The sequence below is a fragment of the Streptopelia decaocto genome (assembly GCF_964273445.1).
Source record: "Streptopelia decaocto genome assembly, chromosome: 18".
Classification (NCBI taxonomy): domain Eukaryota; kingdom Metazoa; phylum Chordata; class Aves; order Columbiformes; family Columbidae; genus Streptopelia; species Streptopelia decaocto.
Genome location: NC_138673.1, coordinates 1,410,612 through 1,427,090, shown reverse-complemented (window position 1 = coordinate 1,427,090; position 16,479 = coordinate 1,410,612). Strand labels below are relative to the sequence as shown.

Below are 16,479 nucleotides of genomic sequence, written 5' to 3'. Positions count from 1 at the left end.
TGGACATGAGGAAAAGGTTCTGCACCCAGAGGTGCTGGACACTGAACAGGCTCCCCAGGGAGGTGTCACAGCCCCAACCTGACAGTGTTCAAGAAGAGACTGGACAATGTCCTCAGACACACGGGGTGACCTGTGGGGTGTCCTGTGCAGGGACAGGAGTTGGACTCCATGATCCTGGAGGGTCCCTTTCCCAAATATATCTTGTACTTTATTCCAGCTTAACAGACTGAATTTCAAAGACCAATACTCTCCAAAGATCTTCCAAAACCTATAAAAAATAATGAACGCACTTCAAGTATAAACACACTTAAGCTTATTTTCCTCAGTTTTACATGGGGTAATTCCACCAGGTTCAGTAACTACATATGAGGGGAGAATCAGGTCCACAAAATGAATTGTTCACCATCTACTCTGCCCCTGATAAGCTGCTACATCTGCACCAGCACATTAGTATTGCAGGCAGGTCCCAGCAGCTCCTGGAACTTCAGCATCTTCTGCTCCCTGGATTCATTCCCTTTAACAGTGTATTCACTGTTTATTTAAACAGCTATTTAAGGAACTGCAAGGAAGTTTAGAAAGCTTAACTCTGCCTGGTTTCAGTCATTGTATTTAATTCTACTTACTAAGAATAATTTTCTATTTTGCAAACTAATTTTCAAGCTTCCCATGGCCAATAGTTGAATTCTGTGGCTCCTGATGCAGCTGTGAGCTGCTAGTGCCACCTGGAGTTCCAACGCTCTATATTAAATGCTGTATATATATAGTACGCTGAATCACAAAGATGCACGCGAGCGTTTCAGCACACAGCCTGCAGACGCACACAGCAGCAGCACCAGTCCCTGCGCAATGTGGATCCTGTTTCTAAAGTCCGGATGCCAAAAAAACTCAGCACAGTCAGAAGAGCCCAGAGCTGCAGACCCTGGAAACCTCAGTTCAATGTACAGCAAAAAACACCAGGTACTTTTAAAAACCTGGTCTCAAGGCTGGTAAGCACTTAAGGCCCAGTCTTCAAGATTTTTCTGAAGTCAGCCCATACACTTTGATCTGTGTTTTTCAGTGTGTATCTTTATATCAACTGTGAAGTCGAAGCATGAAAAGAAGCAGCTCTTCAGGGCTTTGAGCTGGGTTTTTTCTCTGTTTTATTCCTGCACGCTTAAGAGAAGCACATGAAAGGAGACCCAGAGCACTGCTGACCACAACTGTATCGCGAGCTGGATGACGGAACTGGTGTCACTGCACAACATCGCATTCGATCTCCAAATACTTCCAGACGTTAACTGCAGTAAAACCGCGATTCCCCAAACCGCCAGCCTTCGCTTTCCTACTCGGCCTGACAGTTTATTTGGCTTCCAGTCCGGCCATCGCTCCCAATAAAACATTTGGCAAACTAAGGAGTGGTTAAAACTAATGATGGTGAACAAGCCACCAGAGCACAGGTCTGTGCTGACTTTATAGCAACAGGGAAGTGTAAGAGACAATCAATATTTTTGTACCCATAAAATAAGAGGACACTGAAGAAATATATGTGGATTCAAACAGGGGGGTTGTTAGAGGTTTTTTGTCATTGTTTTTAGTTTTGGTTTTAGTTTTTATTAAAACAGCAGCTTGAGCCTCCCTTTAAATGTACTTCCTGGGAAAAAGAAAACCACACAAAAACCCACCACCCAAACTTTGCGCCCAGCAGGAACTGTTTCAAGCACCTACAAGCAACTGCGGAAGCAAATAAGAACATGTTAGGCTGTACCTACTAATCACCACTTTGCTTCTATTTTAATTTTAGTTCCTAACACCTACCTGAACAGATTAAATTACTAAAGCATTCACACAGCAAAATGGAAGCACTGCAAATATAACTCAGCCAAATACTTGAACCATCAGTCTCTCTCCAGCTTTGTGTTGCTTGCAGGCACTAAATAGTTCGTGGTGTATTTGTATTTTTATGCAAGACTGAGCACTGATGGAAAGGGAATCAGCATTTTCTCACACTGCAAGATTGGCTACAACTTTAAAGAGCAATTATTACAGAGCACCTTTTATAAGGCTATTTACAACCAGGCAGCTCCAAGGGCTGACACCTCTACAACACAATAGGTGAGGTGATATTTAGCTGAAATTCAATGCCAGTGCTAAAATAAAACCATTGCTTAAGCAATATTGAGTTTACCTACAGGAAGGTAAGTTTGTCCAAAGGTGAATCACAATAAAGAGAGCAGCACTACAATAGCCTGGCGAGATGCTGTTCAAAGACAAGCTTTGTTATGCAACTACAATTTAAAAGAACACATTTCCCCTGAAACGTTGGGTTTTTTCCTTGTCTTGGGCTAATTACACCCTCAGGGATAATCTTGCAGAGACACTGAACCTACACCCAAAGCAACTGGTTGTTGCTAAACAAATGAGATTATCCTTTGACTACACTGCACTTGTTATTTTGGGGGAATGGTGCTGAGGGAAGGAGGGAGTTGTTTTATTTCTATAGCCACAAAAGCCTGGCTTGGTGTGTTATCTGTAGAAAAAGAAACCACTATGTCACGTGAAAATAGAAAAGCAGCTTCTCTTCACTGTTGAGCTTCTCTTCACCATTAAATAATTACAATAGTCACAGGGGAAAGGAGTGGGGGGTTGTGCCGCTGAGAAGCTGTTGTAACCATGAGGATACAGACGCAAGAGTTTTAAGTCTCTGATACTGCAGATTTAAGTAGATCTTACTAGTTGATCCAATACTGGCAATACCCAAAATGTTGAAGAAAGGGAGAAATATTAGACATACCTACTTATGTGGATAATTAATTCCTGTCCCTGGAACATCACAAGGAAATCCGAGTTATCTGGGGAGCCTGCCTTTGTGTCAAAAAAATTCCAGTAGGAAGGTGACCTTCCCTCCAGCACTGTTTTCATTGTACAAATGACAACCTTAGATATGCCCTTAGAAAGTTCCCATTTCATTCACTCCCCAAACCTGAGACTCAGGGCCCTGCACCAGGGAGAGCTGGGACAGTGCACCGAGGTCTCCCCAGCCCGTCACACAGAATCCCAGAATGTCAGGGATGGGAAGGGACCTTGAAAGCTCACCCAGTCCAATCCCCCCATGGAGCAGGAACACCCAGATGAGGGGTTGGACAGACCAGAGATGAGGTTCTCAGGGATGTGGGGTAGAGCTGGACTTGGCAGTGCTGGGCTAACAGTTGGACTCAATGATCTTAAGGGTCTTTTCCAAACAAAATGATTCTATGATTTTAAGAATCAGCTACAAACAGTCCCTGTCTAACCCCTGTCCTGCCCCGGTTAGAACCTGCCATGCCCAAGGGTCCAGAGCAGGATCTGTAACACGAAGTTCATCGTCTTGCACTTGCTCTGTCAAGTCTACCACTAAGACTTCAAAGCCTGGTCCACATCTGGTCTTTGCAGAACCTCACCTTGTTTTGTGAGCGCTTCTCTCAGAGCCGGGGTTATCATCTCTCTCCTCTCACTCTCCTCCTTCCTCCCGGTGTTCTCTTGAGCCAAATTCTTTCCAACATCTCCATCCTCCAGCTCACGATCTCTCTGTTTAAAGACAATGAATTACAATCACTTAGATTTTAAGCACTGCTGTACAGTTCAAGCACAAATCTGTTAAAATTAAAACTGATGCAAGTGCCCGCAGATGAATTCTTGCATCTGTGGAATCCTGCATTTTATCCCTCTTCCCAACAGCCACTGATCCTTCAGTAATTTAGAATGGTGAATTTAAAAAGAAACAAAAACCACATACAAACACACCACACACTCAGTCTGCTCTGCTAACACAGCAATAAGATTCTCTAGGACACTTTAAGAAACAAGGTGTTTGAATCTCATCCGAGAGTGAGCAGGACTCCAGGATTTAAACTCAAGTATTTAATGATTTCACAATAACCAGAGAGAACAAACCATTTCATGCCTGACACACAATTGCCTGGAGGGACAAGTTGTCCCTGTTGTTTGGGACAGGTCAGGGAAGAAAGTCACATCGGGAGTTTCCAGAGCAGACGTTGTGTTCTCCATAACCCACCACCAAAATTCAGTGATCACCTGCAAAAAAAAAGGCTGTTCCACTCCCATCAGCTTCACAACACAATTGGCACCATCCCACCCAAGTTCAGCTTCCAGCAGACGCTGCTTTATAGACACAATGAAGCCCTTGGAGCTTACTTAAAACCTAATACAGGAATATGAATTTTTAGCATTAACTTACAAGCCAGAGAAACAAACCCTGGCGCATGAGAGATCGTGAATCCCCCGCCATGTAAGTGGCACTTCTGAGACTTTATGGGTATTTATTGTTTCACGTCTGCACAAAGCAGCGTGAAAGTGTAAATAATTACTTCAATATCTCATGCAACTTGTAAAGTGTCAGTCCTTTATGGCATTTTTGAAATATTAAAGGAGCTCTGGATAAACAACAAACAGCCAGAAGACATTGTGCTTTCACAAAACTGCGGCTATTTCACATCCCAGCGTCTCATGCGCCAAAGACGTCACCAAGTTAGTACAAACGCTTCCAGTCTGAGTCGACCTACCAACTGCTCACATCCCCGAGGAAACCAAACCCGCTTGACAAGCCGTGCTCTCCAAACGGTGAAATAATCCGGCCATTGCTGGACACACAGATTTCTTTCATATCTGAGCAAAAGCTCAGAAAAGGCTCAGAGGTTCAAGGACAGAACAGAGTTCAGAAAAAGCACTTGAAGGGATGAGGAAAGCAAAATATTTAGGGACGGAGGCGCTCACCTTCCCTACTCATTCTGAATACAACACTTACAGTGAGGTTGTGCGGGAAGGTATTTTCTAATGGCACAACGTGGTCCTTATTGAAGGAGAAATACATTTCCGTCTTCTACTTCACTCCATTTGGTGAGATTTTCGGTAGACTTTCATTGTTTCTACAAACACATCAAAATTTCTCCGAAAGGCTGGCTCTGGCAAGTACTTGTCATTTGTCGGGGTTAAAAGCGCATTTCTTGAGACTTAATCTTCATTTATGAGCAAGACACTTTAACAGCAAAATATTAATATTACTAGAAAAGCCTCATGTATAAGGAAGGAGATAAAATCCTCATCTTTTAACTATTAAGTCTTAAAGAGCTGCTCCTTTCACAATCTAGAACTAAGCCCAAATGTCAATTTAAAAAGGATCTTAGCGCAGATTCATTTGCTAATCAAAGCAAAACACTACTCAGGATTTACAAGCAGACCCATCCTGGCCTGTCTGCTCTACAGTCTCCTGCCAGGTTAATCCTCCCAGAAGAACTACACGTGCATTATGGAGCACATCATAATATTAAAAATGCAGCAACTGACTTGGGTAGAAGTAAGACATCCCATCCAAGAGAGTGTTCAGACACCGGCAGACTCCTGCTGGATTTAAAGGGCATTTCTACCCGCCTATCCGCAATAGCTGAGAAAAGTACCTACACCAGAACAAGAAATGAAATTGCCTTACTGGCAGGGCAGAAACATTTATTTCAATAAGCATTTCCCCCACCTCATCCTGCTATAAACAAAATAATCATTTGTTTTGCTCTGAACTGCAATACCTGACTTGTTCAGTTTGGCAAGCGATTGCTTCAGACCTCTCCTGTGCAAAACGCAACTCACAGCCCTGGGAGCTGTACTTATTTTGTTTAATAAACCTTTCATATCTATTATTTAGGGTTTGAGTGGAGAGAACAAAGTTAACTTTGCACAGAGCAAACTTCTCAAGTTCTGGTGATTTAGCAGAAAGCCCTGTAGTAAATCCAAAGCAAATGACTGTCTTTCCATAACAAATCAAGCAAGCAGTGACAAAGAGCCAGCTTTTCACGCCCTTAAAATACTTCACTGCTGAAAACAAACCATAGAGTCATCCTCTGGTGTGTGTTTCCAAACCCACAGATGAGGAAACCTGGGGATAACCTCCATTTCCATGGTGAGATGGATCAAGAGCTGCCTGGATGGCAGAGCCCAGAGGGTTGTTAGCAGCGGTGCAGAGTCTGGTTCAGGCCTGTAGTCAGTGGGTTCCCCAGGGGCCAGGGCTGGGTCCACTCCTGTTCATCAATGACCTGGATGAAGAGACTGAGTGCACCCCCAGCAAGTTTGCTGGTACCAAACTGGGAGGAAGGGCCGACACACCAGAGGTGGAGCTGCCATCCAGAGACCTGCACCAGCTAGAGAGTTGAGCCGAGAAGAACCTGATGAAGTTCAAACAAGGGCAAGTGCAGGGTCCTGCACCTGGGGAGAAACAATCCCCGGTACCAGTACAGGCTGAGGTTAACCTGCTGGAAAGCAGCTCTGAAGAGAAGGACCTGGGAGTTCTGGTGGACAACAGGGTGACCATGAGCCAACAATGTGCCCTTGTGGCCAAGAGGCCAACAGTATCTGGGGTGTGTGAGGAAGAGTGTGAGCAGCAGGTGCCAAACGCCAGGGTGAGGGACAACGGGCACAGACTGAAACACAGGAGGCTCCATGTGAACATGAGGAGAAACTTGTTTGCTGGGAGGTGCCAGAGCCTGGCCCAGGCTGCCCAGAGCGGGTGTGGAGTCTCCTTCTGTGAGACATTCCAACCCCCTGGACCCACCTGTGTGATCTGCTCTGTGACCCTGCGTGAGCAGGGCTGGGCTGGGGATCTGCAGAGGTCCCACAACCCAGCCAGCCTGGGGTTCTGGGGGTCTTGGCACCACAAGGCTCAGCACAGCTCCTGCTGCAGCCTGGGTTGTTGGGGTTTTTTTTGCTACTGCCATTGAAGCAGAACTAAATAACAATTACATCTCAGGTGTAAGGACTTAAGATCACCTCCTTCACAGGTATAGGTGAAAAAAATCCCTTACCTTCTACCACCATAGAGGCAGAGGCAGCACCTACTTTAGGGGCAGGCAGAAGGTCATTTTTTATGTGTCAGGAGCAGAAGGTATAGAAATCTAAACTCCATACAAAGAAGTATTCCCTAAATTAATCTAATTTTTTAGCCTCACGGTTCTGTTTGTTGACGTGCCACAGCTGAAAACCAACACGGTCCCAAAAAAGTTTTTTACTCCTGGAAGGAAAATGACACCCAGAATATTCCAACTTCATCTGAACTTCTTTCCTACTTAACCTTCAAGTGGTCAAACAAGAGGGAACTCCTGGCCTTGTGACAATTTACAGCCCCATCCATCAAAAGGCTCCAGGACCTTTTAAGAAATAAAAGGCACAAACATTAAGAAAACAGTAATACATCAGGGGCTGGAGCCAGGACTAACAAAACCAGCACTCGGAGAACACGTTGGCCCAGCTGTCAGGAACAGGCTGCCTGGCAGCAACAAGTATGGAGTAAAACTTTCCCAGGGGAGCCATTAAACCAAGTATTAAAGTTCATGGATTACATGAATGAAGAGTTCAAGTTCACAAGCAGCTGAGCTCTGGAAGCAAAACTCCAGTGCAAGAGGACGGGTAGAAAAACTGACCATTTTTCGCCTCGTTCAGGCTCAGCTGCCAGTGGCAAGAACCACCAGGGTTTTTTGAAAGGTGAGTGGACACCAGACTGCCCATGGGAATGGCATTTATTTCTGCACAAAGCAACGGTCCTGCAAGACTAAACACAAGGAAAAAGAACAAGACAGGGAATAGACTTGCTCAGATAGTCCTGAACCCGAGAGCAGAGGCACAGGACTCCGCTCACACACTGTGGGACCTTCCTGCCCCGGGTACAAAGCTCCAGCTGTCACACAACCCACCCAAAGGACACAGAACCGCAACTTGCTCCCTCCATGGACAAAACACTCTGCCAACCCCGCAGCAACACGGTCGCTCTAATTGTTGTCAGTTATCAGCAAAAATAGCTCTGAGCGTTTGCAAGTGAGCACAAAGATGGACACTGGAAACTTGGATTGAATTATTGAACCAAACACCCCAAAAGTGAGAAAATCTTATTAAAAAGAGCTACTAGAGTCTACATAATCACAGGCTACATCCCCACCGCAGACATCACTGCCCAGTTGAGCACAAAAGTCTGCAATGGAGCAAAAAGCAGCCGAGGGTTGAAAGCACAACAGCCCAGAGATGGGAACTCAGCACCCATTCCCTGGGACTGGAACCGCGGGTGGCTTCACCCAAAGCAAAAATCACGGCACGTGTTTTCAAAGAGTGGTCCTGAGAAGTTCTGACGGATTAAAAAAAAAAAAAACACAAACACACACACAAACACACTCAGAAGTGAGGGGTTTTTTCCTCCTGGAATAGACACATCTGCAAATTCTCAATAATGAGCTGGGAGGAAGTCTGAACCACATCTACCTCACTATGCTAGTGATAGCAGAAGGTCTCCCATGTTATTCTTTCTGAGGCAGCAGTTGCCATCCAAAGAAAGAATAATATTCAAATAAATCTGCAGCTCAGCCCCTGCGGAGGGAATCCTGCGTTTTCTTTTGTTTGAAAAGTCAATGCTGAGATTTTTGCATATACACAACAGCATTTTAAAGCCCAAATCCAAGCAGATGAATAACGACAGAAGACTTTTGCTGCTATCCGACTGAATCAGTCTGCAAGGGCACTGCGCATCTTTGTGAGATGCAAGATAAGTGATCCCAAGGTCCATTTTCTTGTAGGTTCAACATCCACCAGAATCCTCAAAGACAAAAAAAATTCCCAGATCACAACTCTAAAAATACATATGCATGGGTTTGAAATGGTTTCACTGAGCTGTAACATCCCTGCTCTGCTGTAGGGAAGGTTTTACAAGGTGTCGTTAAACCACAACTCCATTTTACATGCTGCTGCATGATTCTGTTGACATTTGTTTGGTTTGGGAAACTTCTTGAACACACCATAAAGTCAACTGATTGCCAAAGGAAACGAGAATCAAAACTAAAAATATGTGTCTGTCTCTACCCAAAAGTGATTAGTGTACATCTGAAAACTGGGCCATATATTCACATCTTCACCCTTTCTGTGCTACAATAAGCAAAACTGAAATCCAGGTAACATGATTGAACAAATGTCCTGAAATGCCCAGCCTAAAACCAGCAAGATTGTGCACTTGAGCCTGTTTTGCTTTGCCTCCCCCAGAGCATCCAGCGCACATCCTTTCACAACATCTTGCCCTATTTTGCAGATTTTTAAATGGCTGTTAAATATTTCTCCACTCCAACATGTTTTTCTCCATTCAGTTTAGCACTGAAGAACAGGCATTTCATTTCAACACCGGTTTTTCAAGCCATGTAACGTTAAAAAGGAGATACGATTTTTGATTCTGCAATCATTTGCTGTGCTTGAAGAAGCCTCCAGTCAATCCGAGCCAACATCAGCAACAGGAGTATTTCCTAAGAGCGATATCAATTGTGCAAAAGCCAAACTTGTAAGCAAAGTGGGCTGGACTACAGACTGATTTTGTTTCAGGAGCCCTGAATACCTCACACAGAAAGGAGGGCATCCAGTGCACCAAGACACATCAGATACGGGGGAACAGCACGTGGTTCTCCTGCCCGCCTTAACAGATGCAGCTTCCAGTGGTCTTCGGAATTCTTGTAACGCAGGAAATTATCTAACCATAAAAATGTTACTACAAGTTAGAAAACACCATAAAAATGCTGAACAGAAGAGCTCAATGTTTGCCCTAAGACCATAACCTAGGATAATGCAGCACTACTGCTGGGGGAAGAGCGGCTGGGAAGTGCCCGGTGGAAAAGAACTTGGGGGTGTTGGTGACAGCGGCTGAACATGAGCCAGTGTGTGCCCAGGTGGCCAAGAGGCCACCAGCATCCTGGCTGGTACCAGCACTGGTGTGGCCAGCAGGCCCAGGGCAGTGACCGTCCCTGTGCTGGGACCTGGAGAGCCCAAAGCGCGAATCCTGGGGTCAGTTCTGGGCCCCTCACACCAAGAAAGGCCTTGAGGTGCTGGAACAAGTTGAGAGAAGGGAACGGAGCTGGTGAGGGGCTGGAGCACAAGTGTGATGGGAGTGGCTGAGGGACCTGGGGGGTTCAGCTGGAGAACAGGAGCTGAGGGGAGACCTTCTGATCTCTGAACTGCCTGAAAGGAGCTTGGAGCCAGGGGGGTCGGGCTCTGCTCCCCAGGAACAAGCGCCAGGAGCAGAGGAAACGGCCTCAAGTTGCGCCAGGGGAGGTTGAGATTGGATCTGGGGAACAATTTCTTCCCCAAAGGGCTGTGGGGCATTGGAACAGGCTGCCCAGGGCAGTGCTGGAGTCCCCATCCCTGGAGGGTTGGACAGACGGACATGAGGTTCTCAGGGACATGGGGCAGTGCCAGGGGTGGGTTATGGTTGGACTCCATGATCTTGAGGGTCTTTTCCAACCAAAATGATTCTAGAGAGTCCCAAGCACAGCTCCCCAGTTGGGTGAGTCTTCCCAGGAAAACCATTTTGTAAAGGATAAATACACAAGCTCACAACGGGCAGAAGTCAGCACAGGAACGTCACTATCTGCACTTTCCCCACCTGCCTCCTCCTGACTGAGAGCTGCATGAGTCTTCCAAGCACCCCCAGGAACTGTTTTGGTCTGTAGCCCATTCAATAACGTGCATCAACCAGCTTTCCAGAACTATTAGATGAGAGGTCACAAGATTATCATAAGAATACATTATTCAAGCCAAAAGGAAACTGCCTGGCTTCTACTATAATCAATCTTCATTGTAAAAAAATGTAAACTAATTAGGAAAACAGCCCAAGACAGATATCCAAGAGCCCTGCAGAGCATCCCTCGGGATTCAGAGCTCTACTTTCCAAGCTTACAGGCCAAAGAAGAGTCAGAAGTGACTTGGAGCTTCATCCACTCAAGGGGTCACAGCAAAGTTACACACACGCAACCACACAAGCTGTTTTTCCAGTAAAGCTCTGCGCTTCACACCCAGGTCTTTTCTGCACACTTCTTTACACAGATGATAGAACAGCACTCCGCTTTCTAAAAGAAAAGTCTGCCTCAGCATCAACCAGTCTGGCTGTGACAAAAAGGAACATTATTTCCTTAACTACAGTGTTACAAGAAAAGTTCACAGCATGGTTAAGGCTGAGAGAGCTGGGGAGTTCAGCTGGAGAAGAGAAGCTCCAGGGAGACCTTATTGCAGCATTTCTGGACCTAAAAGGGGCCCATAAGAAAGATGGGACAGACTTTTGAGCAGGGTCTGTAGCGACAGGACAAGGGGTGATGGTTTTAAACTAAAGGAGGGAGATTCAGGCTGGACATGAGGAAGAAACTGTTGCCCCTGTGGGTGGTGAGAGCCTGTCCCAGGTTGGCCAGAGAGGCGGTGGCTGAACCATCCCTGGAGACATCCCAGGCCAGGCTGGACGGGGCTCTGAGCAACCTGAGCTGGTGAAGATGTCCCTGCTCATGGCAGGGGGGGCACTGGGGGAGCTGGGAAGGTCCCTTCCAACCCAAACCCTTCTATGACTCTACCGTTTGGCACACATGTAAGTACTCCGTGCCATACAAAACCAGTTTAATGCCCTGCTATAGTGTCCAGCTCCTTCTGTAGAGCCGAGATAATGCTACTTCCATTCTGTTATGCCTCTCTTTCGCATTGAGAAAGCTTTTAGAAGATCCATCTCATCTGCATGTCCACACCACCTAAGCAACTGCAATCCTCATCTCATGCCAAGCCTCTGCAACCAGCTGTGAAACAGGGATGTCAAAGTATCAGCTCTGACATGAACAACACAAGATAGATACTTCGCCTGCTTCAGCAGCCCAACTATCAGCAGAGGAAGCGAGACCGTGCCTCACCTTGTAACAGGCAATATAAAAGCAGCTCCCGCTGTGCATAACTGGTGCTGCCCCTCACACACAAGAGCAGGACACGGGCAAGATGAAGATGTTGCTTTTTTTTTTTTTGTCTAGCAGAATATGGATGCACTTACTGTACCTCAAAACACCTTAACCAAACAACATATTTATTCGGTGCCAGATGCTGCACTCACACAGGACATCCTTGCGCTGCTCTGCCCTTCGACAGAACACCACCAACTTCCTTCATGCTTCTCCCATTAATTACCATCAGCAGATAATTACTCTGTGCCTTGATCCACGGACTGTTGCTCAACTGCATTGTTTGGCTGGCAAGAAGCTTAAGGAAAGAAGTGCACAGAAAAAGAAACACCTGAGCAACGCAGCAGAAAGTTTGTGACAAACAGGGAACAGATGGGCTGGCCTGCTGCAGAATAAACCCTGCTCGGCTCCAGCAGATGTGCTCAGGAAAAGGCTGTAAATAAAGAGGAAGCTCAATAGTCATGGGGACTTCAGACTTCCAGGCTTTTTAATAATTATCAGCTCTGCTTCACTACCTATTTATTGGCTAATTTACAACAGACTAAAGAACAGCAAGGGATACGGGATCTATACCCCAGCGCAAAGGTCTTGATTCTTATATCTCAAATCCCTTTACAAAGGCTCATCAAGGAATCAGGATTGAACCACACGGCAAAGAGAGTGTTTAACCAGAGGGAACCTTGGATTTTTTTCTTTTATTCCTCTTTTTCACTGTGCACTCCCATGTCTTACCTGGAAAAGGCAAGATCTCTTGTAATATTCTTTATGAATTCTAATTCTTTTCCACAGCCAAGGCTTAGGGAAGATTTGAACACAGGAAAGGGGGAGTGTCCCTGTGACAAATCCAAATTTTGATGCTAGAATTTAGCTGCCTGGGTGCTACTTCTATTTCTTCAAGCTCATTTTAAAATATAGGATGACATCAAATTCTAAGCCAGATTAGCAGAGGTCAAAATCTACCCCAGAGGCTGAGTGGGTGCAGATAAGAGCACATTTTTCCTATAGGAAACTTCTACCCATTCAAAAGTAGAGAGAGTTTTTGAAGAGCTCCAAACATGCACATCATTTTCAGCTGGTTCTAAATCTGACAGTTATGTATCCGTGCCATATTCGATTTGGTTAAAACACGGCTAAAATTCTTGCATACTCTCAAAGTTGGTGCAGTAACACTTGTTCTGTAAACCTTACACCTTAAATTTGTAAATCTTAACACTCACTGTCCCACTTCGAATAAAACTCCAGGCAACTTGACTGAAAGTTTCTTCACCCACTGTGAGCAAGTTTGATCTTCCATAACAGTCACAAGCACAAAAGGCTCTTTGGAAACATCATGAGTGGTGCAATTTACAGTCCCACAGAATCACAGAATGTCAGAGGTTAGAAGAGACCTCGAAAGCTCATCCAGTGCAATCCCCCCATGGAGCAGGAACACCCAGATGAGGTTACACAGGAAGGTGTCCAGGCGGGTTGGAATGTCTGCAGAGAAGGAGACTCCACAACCTCCCTGGGCAGCCTGGGCCAGGCTCTGCCACCCTCACCAGGAACAAGTTTCTTCTCAAATTTAAGTGGAACCTCCTGTGTTCCAGTTTATACTCATTACCCCTTGTCCTGTCACTGGTTGTCACCCAGAAGAGCCTGGCTCCATCCTCCTGACACTCACCCTTTAGATATCTGTAAACATTAATGAGGTCACGCCTCAGCCTCCTCTTGTCCAGCTCCAGAGCCCCAGCTCCCTCAGCCTTTCCTCACACGGGAGATGCTCCACTCCCTCCAGCATCTTGGTGGCTGTGCTGGACTCTCTCCAGCAGTTCCCTGTCCTGCTGGAACTGAGGGGCCACAACTGGACACAAGATTCCAGGTGTGGTCTCCCCAGGGCAGAGTAGAGGGGCAGGAGAACCTCTCTGACCTACTGACCACCCCCTTCTAACCCATCCCAGGTACCATTGGCTTCCTGGCCATAAGGGCCCAGTGCTGGTTCATGGTCACCCTGCTGTCCCCAGGACACCCAGGTCCCTTTCCCCTACGCTGCTCTCTAATAGGTCATTCCCCAATTTATATTGGAACCTGAGGTTGTTCCTGCCCAGATTCAAGACTCTACACTTGCCCTTGTTATATTTCATTACATTTCTCCCCGCCCAACTCTCCAGCCTGTCCAGGTCTCTGATGGCAGCACAGCTTCCAGTGTCAGCCACTCCTCCCAGCTTGGTGTCATCAGCAAACTCGGTGATAGTACACTCAGGGTGGTAAATTCCTACTCTTTAGGGAAGAGAACCAGAGGGGATCAGGAAGCCCTCCCTGTGCCAAATGGACACAGAAATAAACAGAAACTCCTTGAACATGGTCTCTGGGACACACTTTGTTTCCCACAAACTCAGTCTTGCTCCCTCACACATACCCTTCCCCCCTGTTCACATTGCAAATGTGACTATCAGCATCATTAAACTTTTTGTTTGAGAAAACAAGAGCATTAATCTCAAAATTGTGTCAACAAAATCTGCCCATTTGATTACCTCCTAATCCATCAAAAAAAATTAGAATATTATTATTATTATTACTCATGCCTGCAGTTTATAAATATGAAGGTTAATAAAGCCATTTCAGTCCCTGGGAACCAGTTCAGATTGATCTGTTGTTCCAGTTTATCACAATCTCGCAGCTGTGGGAGATAATCTACATTAGGAAATGGTGTCCCTATGATTAATAGCAGTCTTGCAGCCCACAAACATCTCCATTCCATTTCACATTTTAGCTGATAAGTGCATTTCAGGGGAGTAACTCTGGAGGGCAGGGAAAGCATGCCACAATTGGACAGCTTAAAGTCCACTTGGTTATTAAATCCGCTAAAACCACTTCTGCTGCGGCGTAAAAGCAATTTGGAGAACATGCCCAGACTCTCAGCCTAAAAACAAGCTGGAAGGGCAGAAAAAGCAGAGAAAAGCCAGATGTGAACCCATGTCACTGTGCAGCACCCAGGCCAGCCTGAAGTCACAGCCTGGGATCATCAGGGAGCAGAGAGGAGCAGCTTCAGGGCTGACGGCCATGGAATGAGCCCCCCAGGCCTCCTTGGGCCCACAGGCATTCCACACTGCTGGGCTTCCAGACTTAATATAATAATTCCCTTCGTGAACACAAAGGTGTCATCTGTGCTGATGGGGAGGTCTGAGTCCAGTTCAGCATCACCTGAAACTGTATCACCTGCAGCAAGTCTGCAAAACTGAATTTCTCAGGGAAAAAAAAAAGGCTGGATTTCAGCAGCTATGGAGTAGTCATCACCACATAGCATGAGATTTGGTAAACAGAGTGTGCAATTGACCTTTGCTCAGTCACCAGTTTGTAGATTTGAATGATTTCCTTTCGCCACCCAACCTTGTATCTGTTCTTGGGCTCAGCATGCAGAAGGCATCACCAGCTTGAACTGTGGACATTGATCCTCAGAAGCTCTTTAAAAATCCACCTTTTTCCCCAAGGGAGAGCATGTAACAGCTACAGCTGGACCAGGAAGAGAAGTTCTGGCCTTCACCTTGAACTTCGATCCATCTGCCCGACCCAGATGACCACAGGAATCCACTACCTGCCTCCAACTCTTTGACAACACTTTGGTAAATGCAGTGAAGCTGCAGGATATGGAAGAAAAAGCCACAGAAGAAAACTCAGCCTTGATTTCCATTCAGTCAAATAACAGATAGATGCAAAATTCAGATCACCTGCAGAGATTTGAGCAAGCATGAGATACATTTGCCTCCACAGCATCACACTGCCATGCCATAAAAGGCAGAACAACAAGGAATTCTGACCATCTGTGACTACACATTATTATAGGTCAGCAATTCTCACAAAAGCCAACAGCAGCAAGTGCTGGACCCTTAAACACTTCAAATTACCTGTACTGCACAAGGCAGAACCTGCTGTTCTACCTCCCATAGGCACAGGAGTTAATACCCAACAATGACATCCATAAAACCCATTGCTGGAATCAGCGAGGCCAATCCCAAATCCAAGTAACCCTGGGTTTGAAGTGTCTTGGATATAACCCTGAAATACAGGAGTTTTCCTTAAGCCTGCTAGCTTGTATATCAGCACTTCAGCTAGAAAAAAACACCCCAAAACAAAACTCAAAGCACTTTTCTGTGCTGGTAGGGATCACTGCAAGACAACAGATTACACCAGTGGAAAACAGAAGTGTCAGATTAATTTTACGCAGTTCAGCATTTAGCAAGAAAAAAAAGGCTAAAGAGACAGCACAACTCATCTGAAAACAGCAAATTTCTCACAGCCACCAGAGTGAGGATGCAACTTCAGAACCAGCTGCGCTGCATTTAAACAACTTTATCTTCCCACCTGGGAGCAAAAGAGCCTGATCATGACGAATTACTTTCATAAATGCAGATCATCCTGCTGTTTCATAGCGAGTCTTCAGCATTTATTTTCATTACAGTAAATAACCGCACCTACAGGATCATTTTACCATTCAAGTGGTTGCATAAACCTGTTGCAAGTCAATGCGCACATCGCCTGGAGATTCGCCACCAAGACCAAGTCGTTCTTTGTCCCGGCTGAGGATGCCGATCGCCAGCAGCTCAGGCTCGGGCAGTATTGACACAGCCACATCCAGCTGTCACTCCGGAAGCGACAGCCCGGTCAGGATTGCTGAGGATGGACGTGGATGTCAGTGCTGAGGGCCCCTTCTGCGTCCCCTGCTCCAGTTACAGACACATGAAACCAGAAATGAAAA

The 16,479-nt window shown here is 45.9% G+C and overlaps 1 protein-coding gene across 3 annotated transcripts in view; it reads right to left on the bottom strand.

Annotated features, from left to right (window-relative positions):
• The window catches only part of LOC309447491 (S-adenosyl-L-methionine-dependent tRNA 4-demethylwyosine synthase TYW1-like), a 109,274-nt gene that overhangs the window by 81,267 nt on the left and 11,528 nt on the right, over nt 1-16,479 (bottom strand). For all 3 annotated transcript variants that reach the window (XM_082068171.1, XM_082068169.1, XM_082068170.1), the window contains exon 8: nt 3,417-3,543. In XM_082068171.1, the coding sequence (XP_081924297.1) occupies nt 3,417-3,543 (127 nt within the window). The remainder of the gene's footprint in view (nt 1-3,416; nt 3,544-16,479) is intronic.